At 43.6% G+C, this 24494-nt stretch overlaps 1 protein-coding gene across 5 annotated transcripts in view; it reads left to right on the top strand.

Moving 5' to 3' along the window:
- LOC135290479 (phospholipid-transporting ATPase ID-like) overlaps window positions 1-24494 on the top strand; it is an 85024-nt gene that overhangs the window by 18427 nt on the left and 42103 nt on the right. For 4 of the 5 annotated variants that reach the window (XM_064404403.1, XM_064404405.1, XM_064404402.1 and 1 more), the window contains 3 exons: window positions 1078-1156; window positions 13431-13489; window positions 22901-23014. In XM_064404403.1, the coding sequence (XP_064260473.1) occupies window positions 1114-1156; window positions 13431-13489; window positions 22901-23014 (216 nt within the window). In that variant the 5' untranslated portion in view covers window positions 1078-1113. Of the gene's footprint in view, window positions 1-751; window positions 889-1077; window positions 1157-13430; window positions 13490-22900; window positions 23015-24494 lie in introns of those variants that run through there. The other variant, XM_064404404.1, reaches the window with a different exon arrangement.

Below are 24494 nucleotides of genomic sequence, written 5' to 3' on the forward strand. Positions count from 1 at the left end.
CACAAGTTTGACATATGCAGGGATTGTAGAATTTTCCTTAAAGCTTACCTTTTTTTTCTGCAAACACATGAAGTCCAAGCTTGCACTGGTGATGTTGTATCAGGCTTGCATTTGGTCAGTGGCATAGGCTGCGTACTCGTGTGTGTTTCCAAAATATGACATATTTGCTATTCCAGTCTCCTTAGGCACCCTTGCTCTGCACAGATAGCATTGAAAAACTACATTCTGTTACCTAGAAAAGTTGTTCTAGACTGTGGCTCTCTCAAGTGTCTCAGCTTGCCTCACTGACCACTTAAGCAACTGCTACAGTGTTCCTGTTGATTCAGGCTCCTGGTCACAGAGCAATGCCAGCTTTTCTCATGTTGACAGATCCTCTAGGTTGTCAGCACCAACATCACCTTCAAATCCTTTAAATAAACTTGTCTGATGATTGGGACACTGAAAATTTCACTACCAGCCAGTTTTGATGTGAGTTTTAAAATTTTCAATTTCTCTACCTATCAGGATATATTCAGGGCCTTAAATGCATTTCTGATGCCTGGCGTTAGCTTCTGGGCCAGGCAGTTTGCAGCCAGTGGAGGAGAAATTTTATTCTAGTCTGCCCCAAATATGCAGGATGAGGAGCAATGGACAACAGTGTGAGCCAACACGTGCTGAGCAGAGGCGGATTTACAGGAAACCAGTGCTTCCCGCTGCTTCCTCCTCTTCAAGGAGGCTGGTCTTGCTCTGGGTAGAAACGCAGTTCCTCTGTATCTTAAGTACAAGCTCTGGGTGTGTATTTCTCATTTTCATATAGCAACATTGTAGTGGGAATGTCCTTTTCAATCTCTCCTCCACTGGCCCCTTCTTTGTGCCATATCAGGAGATGAATTGACCAGCATGCCCCAGGTAAGGTAGCCCACTGATGCAGTGCAACCTGAAAACTTAAGATTGCTTTGATTTTTAATGCATTCTAGATGATAAACTGTGGCTGCTGGCCACAGTGCTTAGGAATTTGTTTTCCCCATTTATTTGACATAGAATGGCATGTATGTGTTGCTCTATGTGTTGTGAACTGCCTTCTCTTTTGTCTTGCAGAAGTTCCATGGAGTTGGACTAAAATAAAGTTTTGGGATGTCTCTATTTGGATTAAAATTTGGAAAGAAGAAATTCAAAGGTAAGTGTGATCTGGTAATGCCATTGTCATGGGAGCAAAGGAATAAATACAGCACACGTGCAAGTCCCTGAGCTCCTGTTTGGGAGAATGTCTGGCCCAGAGCAGGTGGGGGAAGACACACTTTCTTTCCTTTTCCTGCATTTCATACTGTCTTGGAGGAGTGCTGCAGACTGGGTGCCAGTGAATGGGGGCATGTCTGCAACAGGACTAGCTACAGAGTTTGTGCACTGTCCTGACACATGACTGCCTTGGGGAAGTTGGGTTTTGGTGGTTTTTTTTACAGGAATCCTTTGCAGGAGTGGGTGGATGAGCAATGCACAGTGCAAAAGTCCAATGCAGTCTTTGGATGATGAAATGTACTGGTGCATCTCAAATTATGTGTTCAATTTTGAGCCCCTCACAAGAAAGACTTTGAGATGTTGGAGCAGGTCCAGAGAAAGGAAAAGAAGCTGGTGAAGGGTCTAGAGCACAAGTCTTATAAAGAGCAGCTCAGAGAGCTGGGGAGTGTTTAACCTGGAGAAAAGGAGCCTCAGAGGAGACCTTATTGTTTTCTAAAAGTACCTGAAAGGAAGCTGTAGTTAGGTGGAGGTCAGTATCTTCTCTCAGGTAACAAGCAACAGGACAAGAAGAAATGGCCTTGATACTTCAGGGGAAGTTTAGATTGGATATTAGGAAGAATTCCTTCACATAAATGGTTGTCAAGTATAGGAATGGCCTGCCCATGGCAGTGGTGGAGTCACCATCTCTGGAGGTGCTTTTAACAGATGTGTAGATATGGCATTTAAGGACATAGTTTAGTGATGGAGTTGGCAGTGCTGGGTAAACAGTTGGATTTGCTCATCTTGGAGGTCTTTTCCAATCTAAACAATTGTATGATTCTATTTTATAATGGCAATGGCCCAGATATTCCCTCCAATCAGAAACAGGAAGAAGAGTAAATTAGAAACATGTACCCTGAGAGCACACTCTAAGAGACCCAGTGTGCAGTCTCTGGTTGGGGATCCAGGTCTGCAGACATGGTGAAGAGGGAAAGTCTTTAGCTTTTCCTTTCAGGGTGTTCCTCTCTTATTTAATCAATGTGGAATTACTGCTCTACTTGTATTTTGACAAGAAATTCTTTTCCAACCTCTTTGAGCTCAGAGGATTGAACAGCTTTTTCCCAGGGGTTTATTTTTGCAATTGTGCTGCTATTTCCCCTTCCTGGACCAGGGCAGACTGTGAGCCCTGGTGTTAAGACAGGGGCATCCGTTTGCTCCTCTGACAGTCCCAGGAGAGCAGGTTGTGACTGCTCCCAGGGAAGGATCTCTGCCAGCCCTGGATATTTTTTACCACATCTTGGCTTTGCAGATGAGGGAGCTCAGGTTTGTCTGTGAGCCACTGTCCACTCAGGGCACCCCCACTTGCAAGGCAGTAGCTGTTCAGATTATCAAAAAGATTCTGTTGCTATATTAGGAAAGTGTTGTGTTTTGCCTGGGCCCGGGCCTGGATTTGAGCATGGAAACGTTCAGCTCCCACCCTCAAACAAATATTTGAGGAACTCAGATCTTCCTAGATATAAACCCTGTATTTTATTGGGAAGAAGAATTTCTTTTCACATCCAATCATCAGTTCAAAACCAATCAAGGCAAACTGGAAAAAGTTCAGAGGATAAAGGAAGCAGAGGTGATCAGGGAATGAGGAGCTTCCACAACAGGAAGTTGAGAGTGTTTTCTCCTCCTCTTGTGTTTTTAATTATTTTGCCTTGCAGCCCCAAAGCTATGATTGCTCCTTGCAAGCATTTGACTAGATGTAAATGTCAGTGTTGAAGTGCTATTTTAATCCAAGGGTTTATAAGTCTTTGTGTTTGTATAAGGCCAAAGGACTGTGCTGCCTGAGAGCAGGCAAGGCCCTCCCACAGGGAACACACCATGTCCTCATCTTGGAGGGGCAGTACTGCTTAAGGAAAGACCAAATTTCTGTTCCAAAAACAAAGCTGGATGATGTTTAACCTTGCTGAAGAGCCATGCTCATGATATGATTTTAATTGGAGGGAATGGATTACCTCAGGCATCATATGCTGGATCTGGGATAAGGATTGCTCCCATGAGATCCAGCATTTCTCCCCAGCAAGGCATGGTTTCCACATCAGCTGAGGTGCAGGTGGAATATGATAGGTTTAGTTTAAGAAGACAGGTTACATGGTCTTAAGTTTCTTGGAGATAAGGGGCGGCTTTTTATAGTCTCAAGTTCTTTATAGAAGTTTATCAGGAGTGTAACTAAAACGCAGCTCACGTTGACACACAAAGATGCCTGGAGGAGACCAGTGGCTGGATAATGTTGGAGAAGCTGTTCCAGCTGAAGCAGGGAAGTACACCTCTTAGATAAGCAGCAGAGGTGTTTCTGTGGAAAAGGTGCCTGAGATCTTTTACGCTGAGGTTTAACCTGCAGTGAACATGGGTAGAACGGAGGGGAAGGGGGGCACTTCTAGTTCATATAATGTGTGGAAGGTTGGAGATGGCGGATTGTTGGAATCTGAAATGCAAGAAATTCTCAGAACTTTGGGCCTGTAGGTTAAAGCTTGGAATTAAACACAGGATTTGATCTGAGACCTTGGAAGAGGCTTCTGAATTTGAGTACTAGAAGTGAGAATATGGATTTATGGTTTAAAGCAGAGACACGTTCAGTTAAGAAGAAGAAAGTCTATAGAGTTTTAGAGTTTAAGATGTATGAAAGAAAAAAAGGTAGTTACAAAGGCAAACAAGAAGTTTAGAATGCAGTACTGTAGCCTTGTGTATCATAGCATGACTGGCTAAGAAAGCTTACACTGTAGCATGAGTCCGTGAGACAAAATATTTAAGGATTAGGTCAAAAACATAAACGTCCTTGTTGGTAGTGTTTTATTGGTCAAGAAATCCTTAAAAGGTCTTGTAACAAGAGGTTTTGTGACCTTCTGAATCATGTAGTAAAGTTGTGAGCTGAACTCACCCTTCCTGTCTATGTAGATGATAAAAAAATAAATTGCGTCATCAAAAACAACTGAGAAATCCCATCTCTAGCTCATTCAAAATTGGTTCAAAAATGCCCATAACTAGTGCCCTGTGATAACTGTGGAATATCTCTGTCCACTGGCTTCCTCTCATGGCAGTTTAGTTCAGCATTGGAGCCTCTTACCTCAAGAAGGGATAGGCAGGTACTGTCCATCAAAAAATGGGAGTAGAGAGCAGGGAAAATTCATCTACACAGATGGCAGAGCAGTCATTCCTGCAGTTTTGTCTCCATAAGCCCAGCCTCAGGGCACACTGTGAAAGGAGGAAGAAGGTTATAAATCCAGCTAGGGCTTTTGGAAAGCTCCCCTGGGTCTTCCTTCTTGCTGCTCACCAAGGCAGCTGGGCTTGGAGCAGCCAGGCTCTGGGCAGAGCTTGGCAGCTCCTGAGGAAGGCAGCCCGTGGCTGGCACTGTGGGACATCTAGCTCAGCTCCCTTCTGGGATCCCCATTCCGATCCAGTAGGAAGTGTCTCACCACAATAGACATTGAGTATGAAAAATGTATTTATTTTTACATAATTTCCCATGAGGGAAATAACTGTGAATTGAAAAACTTCTCAAAGTTCGTTTTGGAGCTGTATTTATTTTTATGATTTTTTTCATCACTTCCTATCACTGTGCATTGCTGTTATTAACAGCATGTGCAATTGTGTTAAGCTGGTATTTACCAGCATGTCTAAGAGACACTGTTTTCTAGTAAAGGAAATTATATGTGCCAGCCAGTCACTGTCAGACTAGTTTTCAAAATAAAAGCAAAAGACTATTTCAGCTGCTTTTTTTGGCATGCTAATATTAGTCACAATATTGTGAACTATTATCAGAAATAAAACCAGGACACAGAGTGATATAAAATTGTAAACCAGCTGTGGAGGGTGAAAAATCAGTTTTTCAAAATGAAGAAAAGACAATTTATATTGGTAATATATTTGAAATATATATATTTCATTCTGAAGTGGACTGAAACAAATATGAAAAGACATAGATGCTTCTTGAGAATTAATTTGCTGCCAGGCATTTTTGAGACTTGATGAGTCCCCCACCTCTGCCCAGAGCCAGGGCAGGTGGCTGAGACATTACCAGAAATAGGAAAGGAAGGAAAACCAGAACTGGTGTTATTGCAGGAGATGGGAAAAGGGAGAGATGAGTCAACCTATGTCCCTTCCTAGAAAAACCTACATGAGAATATTTTCAGGTTTAAGATTATCCAACACTTCTTCCATCTGTGTCCTGAGACTGCTATTTGACCACAAGTGTTGTACATGCTGGGCAAATCCGGGGCATCCTTTTGGAGCTGTCTTTTCTTCTTTTCTCTTTTCCTATGGTGATAATAGAAAATGCTGCTTTTAGAAAAGGGCAGGGTCTACCACTGAACTTTATGTTGATATTAAAAATGTACTAGACCTGAGGCAGAAATATTTCCAGTTCACCCTCAGGTTTTTTATTTCAGACCTTTCAACTGCTGTATGATAATGGAGGAGGTCAGTACCTCACCAAGGTGGGCCCTCTGTTAGTGATTCCAGTATCAAAATATTTTGGCTTTCTATACCAGGGATATATATAATGTTTTACCTGTGTGAGAAATTCCACTATCTGTGGTGTTTTTTTGATGATTAGCAGGAGGCTGAGCTCAGTACCAATCACCAAAGACACTGTCCATGACCACAAAAGTGTATTTATTGCATTTTATTTCTTCAGGAGGAAGGAGGATTCTTGGGGTTTTTTTTGAGGCAAAAAGACACAATAGATATATTTATTTAATAATGGAGGGAAAGGAAGGATGAAAGAGGGGTAAACCCATTGATGAGGGTGTCCCTGTAAGGTCATGATGAATGCTTTTTCTTAATTAAATGCCTCACACCCAGCACAGTCTACTCCATTTCTGAGATGAAAATGCATGTGATTGCCAGCATAAATCCTCTCCAGCCAGAGCAGCCAGAGAGTCTACACAGAAGAGGGGGCATCTGCACATTAAAAATGTATGGGTTTGTAGCATGGAGTCCACGAGAGCCCCTCCTATGAGTCAATAAAAAAACACATTTGTTTGCCAGGCAGCTGAACATGTTCCTGCTCCGAGCTGGGCTTGGCTCTGACCTCCCTCTCCCCGTTTCCATCCCACTGGTTTCTCACTGCTGCTGGCCCAGCCACACTCGCTGGACCCTGCCAAGCTCTGGCTGCAGTTCAGGGCAGGGATGGGCTTTGGTTTCGTGCTGCAGAGCAGCAGGTGCGTGGCACCGCTCAGGTTACAGCGTGAGGATGGCACTCAGGTAATGAGGGTCCCACAAATGTCTGTGTCCCAGACTGGCTGTGAAATATAGATATTTAACCACTATGACCCTCAGACCTGTCATACAGCTCTTTGCTTCTCCCATGCATCCTCTGATCCATATGAGAGGATGAACCTTTGGTGTAAATATTCCTGGCTTTGGTTTTGGATGAAGTTCACTTGTTGCAGGTCTGAGTCCAGAAAGGTACTGCTGTGTCATGAATGTGAAATTCTGTGGTACCAGTGCTGTAAGAAATAATCCCATTGTCTTTACCCCAGTGACAGGGACTCTACCCAGATACAGCACCTGCAAATCGTAACACTTGTTGCATAGTTATTTCACCCCGAATGATTGCAAAAAGGGGCAATTATTGCTTTAAGGTGCAAGGAGATTTTAGCTATTAGCTTGTATAATAACCTCCTAGGAGAAAAATATTTTGGTTGCCTAACACAATATATGATGTCTTGCCCTCTCCTATTGAGTGCCTTTCAATGAAGACTGTAATTCTCAGGTTCTTTGAGGGGAGGATAGAGGTCATGACTCACCGTGGCAGCTTTCAGTCTCTTGTGCACACAGAGGAGCAGTCCAGCAAAGACCAGAAAATGGCCGGGATTTGTCTGTCTGTTAAGAGGTAGCTGATCTCCTGGATGCTGGGTGTGAGGTGGCCATAGTTGAGACATGATACCAGAAGCTGGGCCACACAGTGATGATGAGGTGCCCAAAAGTAGGGACAACAAAAGTTAGGAGGGAGATGGGACAAGGAGGAGGTAGCAGGAGACGTGTCATGAGGTGTGTGACTAGAGGGGGTCTTCTGAGACTTCTTACAGCCTGTTGCAGTAGAGACCTGAATTACAGTCCCCTTGGAACCAGAACAATCTGTTACAGCTTTCACAACTTGATAATAACTTTGCTAAGTTATTATCACTGCCTTCACTCTGTAAGGGAAGCTGAGGAGATGAGTCCAGCTCCTGGATGCCATTCTTTGTAGCTGGTCCAGGGCAGAGTTTTTACTCTTGAGGTCACTTGTTTAAAGGGTGGAGGAGAGATTATTATTTTTACAGAGTTTATGCTGTCTCTGTTCTGTTGTCAGGGTTAGTTACGCAGGCACTCCCCTAATTGGGCTGTGTTCATTTCGTGCATGAAGTATCAGTGCCTACTTTGTAGAGTACTTGGCAAAACCACGCAGACCTTAAATTCCCATTTCTTTGAGCCATAAGACCCATTATCTATAAAACTTTTCCAATACCCTGTTGAAAGCACTTCTCTTGGCATATGCTCCTTAGCATAAACCAGAAACAAATTTCCAGGCTGTCTGACCAGATCTTGAATCTAACCTTTTGCAGGACTTTTCCATGCAGCAGTCCTAAGTAAAAAGGCTGGTGGGCTGGCCAGTTACATTTATAGCTGATTTTTTGGCATGGGTTTAATTTTATTAAATACAGATGTTATTCTGAGGTTTAGCTTCTAAAACTATCTGCCTGAGAAAACAGGCACTTTCCCAGTGACTTGGTCTCAGTGGTTAGACCAAGAACTGGGCACTTAGCCATATTTATGTACGCCGAGTTTCCACTGATGAATAATTTAAAATAGTTTTCAGTGGCAGTGAAATGATAACTTGGAGCACAAATACCATTCCTTCTTTCCAGTGAATGCAATTTGCAGAAGCAGAACATTTGATTTACTTAGAGATATATTAAAAAGTTTCAAGAAATGAAAAACTTCTCATCTGATATCCATACAGCTTTTCCCTCCCTTTTTCCTCATTGCTTTCAGAATCAACAGGGCATGATAAGACACGCATGCTTGGATCTACAGCCAAAAAACCCTGAGTTATGGTTTCCAGGCAAAGCTGGTGTAATGCTTGACTTTTCTTAATTTTTTTCTTTATTGTGATCATCCAAGAGACTTCATTTCTGTCCAGACTGTTCCAGAAACAAATGAGAGTCATGTGGTCTGCAATGGTTGAGAACTGCTGGATTAGGAGGCACAGCAGAAGGACCTCAGCTGGTAAAAGCCACTGAGGCAGTGTTGCCCTGTGCATGTGGTCAGAGTGGTTCTCCTTTGGTGTAGCCAGAGGACAGGAAGTTCTCCTTGCTGATGCTGTTGGATGAGGCTCCCTGTGAAATTTATTGTGGTTTTTCTTGATTTAGCCAAAGATATTGGCTGTTACCCAGCAGGAAAAATTAAATTCTCACCAGTAGAAATTAGCTTCACATTTTGGCCTTTAGGGACACTGCCTCTGAGAGAGATGGGTGGCTATGGCAGGCAAAGGCTCCATTCAGTTTTGAACCAGGTTCACAGTTACCTGGGGCCTTAAGAAAGGGTTATCACAGAAAACCTGCCCTTAGGTGCCTTATGGGAGTGCAGTGCCTGGATTCTCATTGCTGTTCTGTTTCATGTCCCACTGCCTCAGTCTCTGTGCCATCCCAGAGCCGTTTGCTGCCATTAATGTTTCTGACATAAAAGCCATTTGGAGAGTGCATCTCTCACTGTTCTGAGAGGCTTCTGTCCCCACTGGGGCACATACATGTGTCAGCTTTTTTCTAAGTGCATTTGAGACTCTTGAGTTCAATACCATGTGTCAAGTGCCTCTTCCCTGGCTGCAAAGACTCTCCAGGCAACCTGAGAAAGGGGATGGCTTCTTGCTCCCTCAGTGTGCCCTGGGAAGAGCAAAGGAGATCAGGGTGTGTTCAACTATTGCCTGCAGCACTTGGATTTCCGCTTCTGCATACAGAACAGAAAGCCACTGAGGACTTCAGAAGCTGCCGTGTGACACCGAGGCTCTCCAAAGCTTTGTCATCTATTCCTATTTACAATAACACCATTTATCTTTTCTGTGGCACTTCTTCCAGGGCTAGGCTTGGAGCCCCTGAGGAGGGGATAAGAGTAGCACTTACTCTATGGCAGGAAACAGGCAAGTGTTGGGAAGTTCTGTTTTTCACAAATAGCTTTATCTTTCATCGGCTTTAAGAATACCAGTTGTTCTCAGGAAAATTCCTGAAGGAACACAAAACACAATATTTGAAGCCCAGCAAGTCTGAACCTCTTGAGCTCTGCTTCTGTTTTCCTGTGGGACACCAGATAAGTGACTCTGATCTCTTGGTACATTGTTCTCCCCATTGTGAAGATAAGAAAAATTTGTCTGAGGAAAGCAGTGAAGGATTAAGCACTTTAGGGTATTGAATGAAGCCACTGTGGTTGATCTGAATAATCCATTTGGGGCAGAAGGCAGCTGATTCCAAAATGACTGATACTGTTAGATGTGCCTGAAAAAGGAGAAAGGCACATTTGCCTGCTAACATGGCTTTACATTAGTGATTAGAGGACTTGATGAAAATAGCCTACAGACAGAGACCAAAAAATGGTGATCTGACAAAGGACATAAAAGTTAGGGATGCTGTGTATTTACATTTAAGGTAATTTAAGGAAGAGGAGGAAAGCTAGCACTTCAATGCAGTGAACAGCTTAGACGCTTGCTAATGCAAGAGTGAGCAAACAGGAAGAACTAGCTATCTTAACACATCATTTAATAGGTGTAATAGACACGTGCTGTGATAACTCATGAGGCTGGAATATTAATACAAAAGAATAAAACTAACTCTGTATGGTTAACAGAAGTTTTTCTTTTATGACTACATGGTCTGAAATGCAGCTTGAAGAAAGAGATGAGCAAATTGCATATCTCTTAGTAATGCTACAAGGTGATGCACACAAGCATAGCAAACCAGGAAGGGCAGACTTTCGTGAAAAAAAGAAAAAAAAAAAAGAAAAAAATACAGTTTTCTGAGAGGAAGGATATGGTGGTAAATGAAGAATTCCATCTAGGCAGAGGCAGAGCTGGGGAGAAGTGTAGAGGAACACGACCTACTCAGCTGGCACAGAATTTTGGTGCAGAGGTGGGTAACTTTTTGGAGAGGAGATGAGGATATTTCAGAAGTGATTCCCTCCAAAAGGGAGGGAATGGGAGGAGCTGGCTGGTCCTCTGAAAACTGGAGGGAGTGTACACAGGAATAGTTATGAAATGATGTGATGGTACTTAGGAAAAAGTGACAGCATCAAATTGTTTAACATTCACTTCAAGAAGAAAACCTTCAATAAATATGAAGAACTAATAGCTGATACCTCATGGGAAGGAACCCTAGGGTGGGGGGAGAATTAGACAGAGCTGTCATTTCCTTAAATAATTGATATTAAGGGCACATATATTATTAATTGATATTAAGGGCACATATATTATTAATTGATATTAAGGCCACATGTATAAGTTATCACCTTTCAGAGATAGGCTCAGAAGGATGAGTGAAATGGTGAAATCAGAAGCTCTCCATTTGCTTCAGACAAAGGAAGGATGCCTCTAGAAGGTGCAAAACAGTTTGTTTTATCCAGCACAAACAGTGTGGCAAAGGCTCAAAGTGAGAAAAGGCTATCAAGGACATAAAGGGCAATAAAAGTTGTACTGTAAGAGTTGGGGTCTCTGGGGAGGCTCAGTGGAAAAAGCCTAGAAAATAAAGCTAAGAAATCAGAGGGGTTTTGTTGTGGTGTGTTTGTTGGGTTTTTTGGGGATTTTGTTTTTCTTTTTTTCCCCTCTAGATATCTAACATAATACTTGCCAAAAGCAGAAGAGAAAGGAATAGGTTTTGGGCTGGAATAGAGAGAGAATGGGTTGACTGGGTAAGGTAAAGCATGCCCTGGAGCAGTTCTGCCTTTGAGAGTCTGGCTCACAGGCAGGCAAAGTTCAGAAGACTGAGAAGAGAGCAAGCACAGGGAAAAGAGAAAAGCTAAGCAATTATAGATGTATTGGCTTCACTTGAGTAAAGGTTAAAACAATACAGCAAACCACTTCAAAGTAACTAGGAGTGTGTGTGTGGGGAAGAGATGATTAACAGTCAACAGTCCTGAAAAACTGCATCAAACCAAAATTAATTCTGTTTTAGTGGTAGCTGGAGGGCTATTGAAAAAGCCTCAGATAGCTGCCATGTATCTTGACTGTCACTTGTGGCATTTTTACAAGTAAACTGGAGATACATGCTTGAGATAAAATCACAAAACAGTGATTTTACAGTGAATGCCAGATTTTTCAGGAAAAAAAGAAGACATTAACAATAGATATTGGTGACTGATAAGGAAACTTGAAAGATTCATCAGGGGTATATCCCATCCTGGGTCTGGTATTCAATATTTACTTCTACATCTTGGCTGACAGAATAAAGAACACACTTAGTACATCTGTGAATGGCACCATGCTGGCAAGGGCTACAAGCACACTGAAAGATAGGATTGGAATTGACTAGTTGGAGAAATAGTCTGAAAGAATTTGGATGCAGTTCAGCAAGGACAAATGAAAGATTTGCATTGCCTGATGAGGCATCTGGCTCTGCCAGAAAGGATCTGCCAAAGTGGATCATATTCTGGGAAGCCATCCTCTGTGTGCTGCTGGTGTATAAGGATGTTACTTTAAATTACTCCTGGGTGAATTCTTATGCATGATGTGCACTGTCTGCAAGGAAAGTTGTATCCCTTGTGCCCTGGGCAGCATTGGTAAGGCCCCAGCTGCAAACCATGGCCCACTTTGGGCATCCATCTGGAATGGGCTGAACTGGCTGGGAAGCTCACTGTAGAGCACCAAGGGTGATGCTCCTTCTGGTGGGTTAATGCATAAGAAGCGACTGGAGAAACAGGAGCTGCTTACCCTTGGGGAGGCTAGTGCAAAGCATAACAGCCTTCAGTATGCAGTGAATCACAGAATCATAAAATTCCTGCAGAGAACAGCCCCAAAAAACACACCTCGTGTCTAGGAACATTGTCCAATGCTTCTTCAAGCTCTGTCAGGCTTGCTGCTTTTACCACTTCCCTGGGGAGCTGTTGCAGTGCCCAACCACCCTCTAGATGAAGAACCTTTTCCTGATATCCAACCTAAACTTCCTCTGACACAGCTTCAGGCCATTCCCTCTGGTTCTGTCACTGGGCACCCAGAGGGAAGATCAGTGCCTGCCTCTCCTCTTCCCTTCCCAAGGAAGTTGTGGACAGCGATGGGGTCTCCCTTCAGTCTTCAGGCTGGACAGTCGAAGTGACCTCAGGTGTTCCTCATATGGTTTCCCCTCAAGTCCCTTCACCATCCATATGACCCTCCTTTGGTCTCTTTCTAATAGCTTTTATAGCTTTTGAATACTGTTGTGCCTAAAACTGCACACAGGACTCAAGGTGAAGCTGCACCAGTGCAGAGCAGAGTGGAACAATCCCCTCCCTCAACTGTCTGTACTCTGCATCTTCAGCAAGTAGCACAAGGAAATTAGGGGAAGCAGAAGACCACTTTTGACCCTCCCAGGAAAAGACAAAATCCTCTTGAAATTGAAATAATTACTTTGATGTTAGATAATGCAGGGAAAAACTGCCCTAGGGGAAGGAGACTTAAATCCTGGAATAGGCAATTGAAGAACTGATGTTGCTGGAGCTTTCTATGTCATTTTTGGGGAAGAGAAGCAAGACCCTGCTTTGAGGTAAAGGACAAATTGATGACATTTTGATATCATTCCAGAAGTGTTTAATTTCATGACAGCTGTGGGGATGGTGTCCCATCAGTGGAATGATGCTCAGAAATGCACCTGTACTGGAAGAAGGGCACCAGCTGTAGGCTGATGGCAAAAGCTCCAGAGACTTCAGGGGGAAGAGAAGGATCAGGCAGGAAGAGTGAGCGCCACTAGTTAAGTAAGAATTCCTACCCGGAAAGTGAACAACCTGACCAGGCACTGGCATTGCAGCAAGTGGTGGGTAGAGGAGACTTTGTTCCGTGGTGTTAAGAGTGCCATGGTCCAGTCCACAGTGCAGCTCCATCAGTGTCACCAGCCACCCCAGGTCCCTGACATGGGGCTCTGATTCACTCTCACTCCCTTCTAGCAGCTCTGCTTGCACTTTCTGGTGCTGCATTCACATCTGTATTGACTCTGCTTACCCTCAAGCATGATTGATGTGTTTCCTTTTCTTTGCAGAGGAAGAGAGACAACTTCAAGCAAACAACCGGGATTTTAATCTGCAGTTTGAATATGCTGTAAGTAACCAGTGTCTGTTGTTTCATGCAGATGTAGTCACAGATGTAGCTGCATCTGTTTCATGTCTCAAGTGTTGTTTCAAAGGGGTGAACAGAACTGCATGCCAGCTATGGCTCCTCAAACCAGGCAAACATAAGTCAGATGAACCATCAGAGGTGGATTGCTCCTAAGTCAGCCTGAAAAATGGGCAGTTGAAGGAGATTCGGTTCTGGAAAAGCATGACACGGTGACTTTGCACACTTAGAGAAAATTATTTGTGAGTCAAAGTGTTTGCAGGATCAGGCTCAAAGGCCTTTCAATAACGGAACGTGGGGGGAGTTTTCTGTGGAAATTTGTCTCCATTTAAAGTAAAACATGAAAGGAAATGTGTCAGTTCCTCAGCTTTTGTAGTGAAATCATCTCTGCCAGGAAGGTTTTGAATCTGGCCCTTGTGGCTTTCTGCCAGCTTTTCTGCCAGATTTCTAAGAGCCTACTTAGGTTCACTTTGTGCCATGAAATCTGTGATTCCAAAGTGCACCTTGACATAGGTTGGCTGTGTCCCAGGGCTGCCAAGGTAATTTGCCAGGGAGCCCCTTGGGTGATTTCATTTCCAAAGCTTGTGGGCCATTTTCTGATGCTGTGTGCAGAAGAGGGCTAGCTTAGCCTCTAGATCTGTCCTGCCTGCAGGGACATCCCCTTTGTGACATCCGCCCTGAAGCTGTATTCTTTCAAAGTGTTTGCAGATGCCAATTAATACCGAAGTGAATTTTGTGAATTTTTGTCCTTTGAATATCTGAATTCCAGTGGTGAAATTAATCATTCACTTACTCGGGAGCTCTTTGAATCATGTTTTGGTTTAGGAACATCACAAGTATTTTTTTGGCAAGAGGTGAAAAAACTAAGCATTTTAGAACATTAATTTCTTGTGATGGGGATAGTATGACTTGCCAGCAGGTTTGACTGATGGCAACATAGTGATTTTCAGTGGTTGCTTTTCAGCCACGAACATGGGTTAGAGAGTCCCAGGGTCCAGAGCTGCTGCATGTGTCCTGAATATTAAATGCATGGCAGTTAGTATATGGGAAGTACTATGCAGCATGAATGCCTTATCAAGACCGGTGATTTGAGACTGGGGAAGTGAACTTGATTTGCACACAACCTGTCAGTAGCATGGTGCGATGGTTATTGCCACTACATGGGGTTTTGTCATCTTCCACTGAATGGTTGCAATATGCAGTGGTGGGACAAGAAAGTAGGAGGGAGATGAGCAGCTATGTCAGAGTAGAGGAAACAAGCAACTCCTCTGGCTCCGTGCCTAATTCTGTGAAAAGCCGTTCAGAAAACTGACTTTGCATGACAGTGCTTCTCAGCTGATTCCTTGATTGTACCCAAGGATTTGCAAATAGCCACAATTAAGTAGACAACTTTGAGAGCGCTTCAGAATTTCGGTAAGCCTGTGATTAGGTGATAAAGTGAAGGCAGCCAAAAAGTCAGCTCTGTGTAATGTGTTAAAACTTGGCAGTGAGTTTTGGTAATCATGCCCCTCATTTTAGTCAGTTATGGCTCATGATTTCTGGAGTCCTGTGTAAACTGAGATTTAGGAAATCTAGGAAACTGCCCACAAAGAGCCAAGCCTTGAAGTGGCAAGTGTGGATGGTGAGGTACTAACAGACTTTAGGTGGTGATGCAAGTACTGCCCTAACGGTGCAGGGCTGCACATCATGTCCTGGGCTGCTTATATCCAATATGTCCTCGCAAAAGTTCAATTTGTTAACATTACTATGGTATATGAAAAGAACTAAACTTGCCCATAACTTACATCACATCCCATGCTGTAGATTTGTCTCATCACGGTGGGGTTGCTCTGCTAAGCACTAGGATGTGGTTCAGGGGGAAAGGACTACTAAGATCCAAAGGAAACCCACCAATATAACAAAGCATTAAAACTATCTTAGACAGTGAAAGTCACAGGACTGCGTTTCAGGTTTCTTGGTAACTTAAGGCCATATTAGCGATAAAACCTATAGAACAGGTTCTTGCAACAAAGCTAGGTGAGGCGGTAAATGTTTCTTTAGGGTGAGGCAGTTGCAGAGAAAGGCCAATAAGGAAAAAGAAAGGGAAATGCAAGCCTAGATGTTGTGTATTGACTACTGCTGCGGCCAGGCTTTCTGTCCCACCTGCTGTGAAGATTTGAGCCTTTCACTAAACGGTCGGTTTCTATTATGTAGGCATAGATCAAAGGTACAGAGGTGTTTTGTCCTTCTTTATCACAGCACGAACAAAGAGGTGGGAAAGTACAAGCAGAGGTGAGTGTGTTGTCCCTGAATATCCCTATTCCTGGTGGGACTTTGTCCCTTGCTGGTGCAAAGTCTCCGGGATATCTGTGAAGGGAGAAGAGACGAACTGATAAAGACTTGAAAAACTCTATTGTGTGTGGAGTCTGACATCAGCTCTGGCAGCTGCTGAAAGGTGGCCTTCCTGGTATGAAGCAAGACTCCCGAATGGCTCAAACCAGCTTTGCAGGAACCTGGTGCTGCAACGTGGAAAGCCATGTCTGCCACTGCATGCAAGGGCATGTCCGCCTCCATCACTCTACAACTTGCAGGAGACTTCAGAGGGTAAATTCCCTCCCTGAGCTGTCAGAAAATACAGGAGATGCTAGACTGCACTGTGTCCCTGCCTGCCACACTTCTCCAACCATTAGGCCTCAGTAGTTGAGCAGAGGGCTTAGAAAAATTAAACAAACTTTAAAACAAAGTGCTGTGCACTTAACTGGAAGGGCTGAGTGTGAAGGTATGAACACTACCCACCAGATTACAAAATTAGTTAGGAATGACTCAGAAAGCAAGTGTGAATGAGTGGCATGAAAAGGCACTTAGAGCAGTGCATAAAAGGGCTCAATATAGGTCAGTAAAAATGAAAAATCAAGTCCTAATCCTGTGTCTATTCACAATGTAGTCCAAAAGATCCTTCCTGAATTCAGAAGGAGGTTTGTTCTGTGTAAAGACTGAAATAAAGTGGAAAGCAGGGTGGCAGATGTGGTATAGCAAGATTTAAGTACTTTAATCAACTTAATCTCTCTGCACTCACCCCAACACAGCTACAGAGGGGACAGCCTCTCTGTGTCCACCACGATGGGCTCTTCATCATAAGAGAGTAAAATCTCTTCTGAAGACTTTTGATGTTGATCTGATCCTAGTTACTTTTTTAATTCTTTGCTTTCACATTGGAATTTAGCACAGCTGCACTGGGACGTCATGGAGGGCTGCGAAAACAACTTTGAAATTGGCTTTCAGACAATAGGAAAGGAAATGCAAGGCCTGTGAGTCAATGACAAATTTCATCTTGGATCAGGACCCAGGGTCAAGCCAGCATTCTTTCATCAGGACCAGCAGCAAGGGGGCTGCTTGGACTCGGGTCACCTGATGAAATCTCTAGTGAAATAGGAGCGATGTATATAACTTCTTATAGTCAATACACATTGCCTGGGCTGGATCAGCAGCTGGGTTCTTATCTGTTTGAAATTTAATTGGAGAGCAGGGAGCTCTGGTAGTGGCTCAGACTCTGCTCCACCTCCTCTGCTTGCATGCTTTGATCTCAGAAGGCTGCCTGGTGGGTGATCCTCCAGGATCTTATCAGCATGGTCAGGGTTGTGGCACCAGCTGCCCTCTCTTCCTGTCTCAACCTGCAAATATTTCCCAGTGTCCCTCACACTCAAGGTGGAAGGGAGTGTGGTCTGATGAAGTGAAAAGTGGTCTCAGTTGTCCCTGTAGGAATAGCTACAGCAGCAACCTGCACTGCTCTTTAGTAAGGTGTAAGTTGGGTCCATCTAAAGAGCACTTGAGGCACTGTCAGAGAGCAGCCAGAGCAGGGCTGTAGTTGGAGAGGGGGCAAGCTGGAAGTGGAGGTGATCCCAGCTCATGCAGGGCTCTCACTGACCAGGGTGCAGCCCTGCAGCATCTGGATGGCAGGCACGGGGCAGGATGCTGGTGATGGCATCCATCCTGACCATTCCAGACAAGATGAGGTGATGAACCAGGTCCAGGGCCCTCCTAGGGAGCCCAGACAGAAGTGGTGAGAGACCGGGCTGAAGACAAATCTAAACCAGAGGGCCAAGGTCCATCAAGGAAGTATAACTGGAAAGATATATCTGGGAAACTAGGACAGATGACAGTCTGGAGATGGGAACTTCTACAGCATAGCTCAGGTGAGCATACAAGGCTCCTGGCTGAGCTTAAGTGAACTCCTGAACTCTGGACAGGTGGCTGGAGACAACAGGTGAGGTCAAGGTCCTCAAGGCATATCAGACCCCTGAGAAGCACATAAAGATTGAGCTGAGCCAGATGTGGTCTTCAGTGAAGTCCATAGACTCCTTTGGATCAAGTCTTCCACTCTTCATCAGATTATGTCTCATGGACAGAATGCTCCTACCACACTGGTTGGGAGTCTTGTTGTGTGAAAGCATGATGAAAACAAAACAGTGGCTTGGAGTTTGTCTCCTTTGCACCACTCAGCAAAGGTCTGCCCTCCCCTTCTTTCCTTCTTCCTGACAGGCAGCAGCTTCAGGTACTGAGGCGAGCCAGAGGAGAGCACAGTGTTGTTGAAGGGGATGCCTAAGAGACAAGACCTTTAGCTATTGTGCTTGGCTTGTCTGTGAGCAATAACATGAGGTTCTCAAGCCAGGCCAACCCTGTGCACCACCATGACAAGGACACACCACACTGATGATTAACTGCTCAGTAATGGGGCGACACCAGACTGAAGGAACAACACAGGAAAACACAAGCAGTGATTACACTTTCGTAGAGATTTTCATGGCATACCCAACATGTGATGAGATCCTGGAACTCACTTTATTAATGCTGTCAAGACAGGGTCAAGTGATTACATATGCAAGACATTCCTATCCTTTTTCTGTTTAAAGAAAAAAAAAATTGGGGGGGGGTGGTGGAGAAAAAGGGAAAAAGAGAACTGTGCTTTGGAAATTGGCATTTTTATCTCTAGTGTTTGGCCAATCTGTTACTCCTGGGAGTTTGCTTTTTTACAGGGACTTTTACACAGACAGATTAATATCACCACATCCTTTTGGTCTTTATCAGTCTTCTGTTGAGCTGGGGCTGTTGCCTACCATCAGGAAGAAGTCAGTGAACTTGGGAGTCTTAAAACTGATCTGGTCTGACTATTCCATACTCCCTGTGAAAACAAAGCCTTGGTGGCACCATATGCGCTGTTACATGAGTTTATTAAAAATTTTCATGAGCACATTCACAGCCCTGTGGTCACATTTCTGCTTATGGCTTCTGTGTTTTTTCCAATGGCACTGCAGTTAAACAGAGTGCCCTGGAATTGCACTTCTGCCACCTCCTTGGTGAGGCTTTACCAAAACACCTGGGAAAGACATCTCTGCTGCTCAGCTATTCCATTGGTCTGTGCTACACAAGTACCAAGGGAATTGCCAAGTGTTGTGGCACAACACCTCCCTATGGGGTCAGCAAAATCTTGCTAAAATTTAGCTGGGGCTAGGTTGTCCAGCTGCTGGGAACTATAATGTCACTGAGCCAGGGGTATAAATTCAGAGGGTCAATACCTTGCCATACACTTTAGCCCCTGTAATCTAGCCACAAAAGCATCAGTGTCTCTTATTTCCAGTGACTTTTATGGCAAGGAGATGATTTGTTTGCTCAGCGATCTAAGGTAGGAGCCATCTGCTGAGTTTTGCTTGCTGTTGGACGTCACAGGCGGGCTTCTGAAAACACCCCCAAAGCAACAGCTCATCCGCCAGATCTGGACTTGTGTAACTGTGGAGACATGAGCACTATTCTTAGGGACAGCATTTTGGTGGAGTCACACCTCCGGGAGGTGTGAATCTCTCCCCTGAAAAGAGCAGATGAGAATAATCCCTCACCCACAGACAACATTGCTCTGGTGTCAAGCTTCGCATCTGGAGAGCTCCAGGCTGACTGTGGGTAACCACGCTCAGACCTGCTCATTTAGGACACAGGTGCATGCAGGGACTGCCCTCGCACCAGAAGTCCAGGGCAGATCAGGGAGTAAATGTAAAGCTCCTTATTCCCATTTTTGTGCTTAGCCCATAGAACTGTTCATCTCAGCTGTTGGTTCTCATGAATCTATAGGAAAACCAGAAATTTCAGTAAGCCTCTCATTACCTAATTGCTGTTACAAAGATTATTCTTCTCCATGACTTTTTTCCTATGGGAGTCTCTCCCACTGAAGGCAGAGTGTGGGGACAGTAAGGCAGATGATATGTTAGAGGCATTGCTTGTGAAATGATGGCTGCATGTGGACTGTTTAATGCACTGCAGTGATGCAGGCCCCCCTAGCACACCTCCCACCCCAGAGTCAGGCTCTGGTCCAGCTCTAAAGAGTGGCAGGGTTTGATAATGTTAAGTGTCACAGAAGAGGATAAAATCAAGAGCAGAAGTCAACTGAGATTTCTCTGTAGCTGGCCAAGAGCCTGAGCTGTCAAAGCACACATCCCTGTAGTATTGCCTGAAAACATAATCAATACCTGAGAGAATTGGGTTTGCTCAGCCTGGAGAAGAGAAGGCTTCAGGGTGACCTTGCTGTGGTCTTCCAGTAGCTGAAGGGAGCCCATAAAATAGATGGAGAAGGACTTTTTACAAGAGCATGTAGCAGACAGGACAAAGTCTCACCTCTAAACTAAGGGTGACTTTAGATTAGATACTGGGAAGAAATTATTTACTGTAAGGGTGTTGAGGCACTGGCACAAGTTGCTCAGAGAAGCTGTAGGTGCCCCATTCCTGGAAGTGTTCAAAGCCAGGCTGGAGCAGCCTGGTCTGGTGGGAGGTGTCCCTGCCCATGGCAGGGATTGTGGGAATGAGATGATCTTTAAGATCCCTTCCAACCCCAAACCATTCTATACTTGTAGCATTATATGATACCTTGCATAGTGTTTCAGCTGCATCTGTGATGTGGAAATGCAGAGTTTTTATTTGGAAAGGCTGAAGTTTTCTCTAGTTTGTCTTTATATTTTGCTGTTGATATGCCTATAGTCCCTGAGGTCTGTGAACAAGTTATGTGTTGAATTAGAAATATTTGTAGTAATTACAAATTCTTTTGTCCCTGGTCATTAATTTAATGATAGATTCTAGAATAATGAGAAGATCCATGATAATACTCCCTGTCCTTATCCTCAGGTCTGAAGTGCCCTAGTGTCCCAAAATACAGACTGTGCCCAACAATATAATGATCCTGAAAAACTATGGAGAAAACACTGGTTATCCAGATTCCTGCAGTTAAGCATGTGGAAGCTGTTATGTCTGGGGTTTTTACCATGCCTAATGGCAATAGGAAATAAAATGAATGGCTGTGGTTCATTCAATGATTTTCCTGACGTAATTAATGGACAGAAATAGAAGGCAGGAATTGAAATAAACCACTCCCATTCTTTTCTTATTCCCTTCTGAGATTTTTGCAGGCAAAGATCTATAAACTTTATCTGAGTGTTTACTGAGTAGTTTTTCCCATGTTATATGTAACCCTCTGAAATCTGTTGACGCACAAAGGTCAAGTCCCCTGCATTTACTTTTTCCTGTAGCAGTAATCTTGTGGTTTTCTTTAAGTAATTGGTCATAATACTTGTCCTCAGAATAGTGGGCAGATTTCTTTATTTAGATCCATCTTTTATTAAAAAATCTGCTAGACTATGTGCCTGACAGACACAGTCTTGTCAAGCAATTTAGTTCCTAGTATGCTGGGTTTGCAGAGGATGCTGTTTTTCCATTGTTTCTGTTACAGCAGTGTCCGTGGAGCCTGTCTGCGACACATAGCCCATGGTTAAGGATTTTGAAATAAACCAAATTTAACTACATGTCATGACATAGACAGAGTTAACCACACTTGCAGGTAGCTCCATGATACCAGGAGACAGACAATATTGTATATACGATGATCACTGATAAATATATTTTATTGCTGGAGTGCAATCAAGAGGAGGATTTGGCTAGCTCTTCTATGAAGGCTGTTTAATTTCTGCCCTTTTAGAGATTTACTCATTTGGCTTGTCCAAGGGATGAAACATGATTTCAATGCTGAAGAACATAAGCTGTACTGTGTGTCTGAAGGTAGAGAAATCCAGTAACTGCCTAAAATGGAATAGCTTCCCCCACACATACCTTTCAGTGGTAACCTGAAATAATTAATTTAGTGCTGGAAACATGCTGATGCATGTCAGCATAGATGTTGAGATTCCGGATTAATGCATGGATAAGAAGTGGGCTGTGATTCATACTTGGTAGCTTCTGTCCTCCCACCAGCTTAGCAGTATCTAAAGGCTATTACAAATACTGCAATCACTATTTTCTCTGCTGTTGAACCAGCATATTTATTATGGAATTCAGGTGTGCTTCATATCTGCCTCCTTGTGCTGTCACACCTTAGGTTCCCTGGAAGGGGGTTAGTGAGCATTGTCTGGAGAGCTTCTAGAGGGAAAAATTTAAGATGTTGTCACAACAGGGGGATTTAGAACTAAACCTAGACCAGGATATGTTAAACATCATATGAAAAGATGGTCTAGCACACCTGAAAACTAAAGGGACAGCAGCAGCTGGTGGGTCAGTAGGATGCATTGAGTCTGTCTGGCTGGTGGCACATATTGGACCAGACTACCCTTATCTTTGGGGGAAAAAATACCCCGTTCTGCAATATCAAACTTAGGTCTTTCTGTGGTTTGCAAAAGACAGACTGGGGAGCAACCACTTCTTGTGGCTGGAGGGGCCGTCCGAAATTAGAAAAAGAAACTGGAAATAGGGAACAGAGCTGCAGGTCACTTACTGAAAGAGTGACTTCTTGTATTAGTGACTGTTTGCACAACACCAGATCCAAATTATTTTTGTGGAATAGAAACAAGCCACCTGTTGAAGCTGCTGAGCTGAAAGTTTGCTGAATGAGCTGAAAATGATAATAATAATGTCATATTCTGTTCTGGAGGACTTATACCTCCAGTAGGGCTGTCCAGCCAATGGGTATTTCAAAGCATCAGCAAAGTTATGGATGGTTGACCTGGCATGTGTTTTCCAACCCTGCTTTCTAGATGCTAACAGCAAAATTGTTGTCTTCTGGTTACAATTCTCAATTTTCTTTGTGCACTGTGTAAGTAAGAAGACTACTAATAAAGGGAAGATGTTGTGAGGAACAACATACAAGTTTATCTACCTGCGGCAGCACTAGCATAAGCCAAGCATCATGTTTTTACCCATTCCAAGAGGAATTCTCTGTTTATCCAGACTTGGCATGATTGTGTGGGGGAAAAGGAAACGCTTTTTGAGCTGCTGTTGGGAACAATGCTATTGCTAAATATAAGCAAGTAAGACACAGTTGAAATGAGTTGTGCTGTAATTTTGTTTCCTGTTTTACCAATCCCACTTATTTTATTTTTTTTTCCCCTACAGAACAATTCAATTAAAACATCGAAATACAATTTCTTCACTTTCCTGCCTCTCAACCTGTTTGAGCAGTTTCAGCGAATAGCCAATGCTTACTTCCTTTTCTTGCTGATTTTGCAGGTATGAAATCACCGTGCTGTTTCCAGCAGATTGTTCTCTGTTATCAAAGCCAGTCTATGTTTGACAGGAGTAATGAAGTGCAAGCTATAGTCCTGGTGTGAATTAGCATCTTAGTAAAATCTTACAGTACATAGAAAGCAGGGCAGAAAAAAAAGCGATTTTCTCTTTTACCTTTGGATATGAGGGTTTGAACTAAATGAAGGAAAAAAGTTAATTAGTTTTCAACAAATTGTGCAACTTTTTCTTGCCCGGCACTACTATCCCTTTGTGTCTGGCTCTGAATGCTCCTGGCTGTCCTCAGATTTGTATTACTTATTCATCCTGTAGTATAAAGCCAAGTTGTCTCTTACGGATAGACTTTAAGGCAAATTCCACAGGCAGTCACAAATGAAAACAGCAAGAAGGACACCACACTTGTAACCTGTGGTGTTTCCCTGGGAAGGAAGGAGTTAACATCAGGAAGGCTCAAGGTTTTGGCTAGTTTGCATAAAGCTGGACATTGCTGCTCCCTTCCCCAGGGTGAGGAAGGTGTCCAGTATGGACTGTGTCAGCCATTGGCAGCACTATTGAGCCCTGTGGTTTGCAATGGCATTGTGTTGCACTTTGTTCATCACTGCTGCTAATGATACCCTGAAAGCTGAACGCACCGGATAAATTGATATCAGGATTTCTGCCCCTTTGCACCTTGCTGTGTACTCTGCCATTGTTGAGTCATATCAGAATACACCTTATCAAAAGAAGGGTATAATTTTGATTATGTTTCAAGCTTAATGTTTTAAAGTTGATCATTTCACTGCACACAAATTTACAAAATAACCCGTTTCAAATGCTTTTTTTTTTACAATTTTTTTTTACAAAAAAGCATAGATGAAGTGTGGTTAAGGCTTCAGCAAACCACATATAATCTTTTTAGTTTATTTGCAGGGAATGAATTTTTGAAATTATAGTGCATCCATATTTTTCAAGAGAAGGTACCTTTCCAGCTGAGCTGAGAGCACAGTTCCTGCGTTGTTGTACTGCACTCTAGCTGATGATCTGTCAAATTCATAGCATTTCAAAGTATTTGCCTTGAATTATTCCACTGTGTGTTTTGCTAGGCCATCTAGGGTTGACTATATATAAAAGCACACAGCTTTTTCTTTACATCAAGGTAGCCTAAAGAGGGCAGGCATTAGTCTACATATTCCTCACTGCATCCCTGTGGGACTATTCCTGCATCAAGAGTGGATGTGATGGGCAGGCTGTGGGGACTCTCTCTCCCCCTCCTTTGTCACAGTGGGACATGCATTTTCCAAGGGAGGTGAGAAGGCAGCAGTTGCAGCCTGCACAGCTGAGCAGGACTATGGTGCCAGTAGGATCCGGGCTATGACAGTGCAAAAATGTCAACTTCACAACGCACATGGAGTTGACACTTCCCAGATCCAAACAGGGAGACACACTAATGCTGGTTTCACATTGCTTCTGTCCCTAGTGCTGTGCT

The sequence above is a fragment of the Passer domesticus genome, chromosome Z, assembly GCF_036417665.1.
Source record: "Passer domesticus isolate bPasDom1 chromosome Z, bPasDom1.hap1, whole genome shotgun sequence".
Lineage (NCBI taxonomy): Eukaryota > Metazoa > Chordata > Aves > Passeriformes > Passeridae > Passer > Passer domesticus.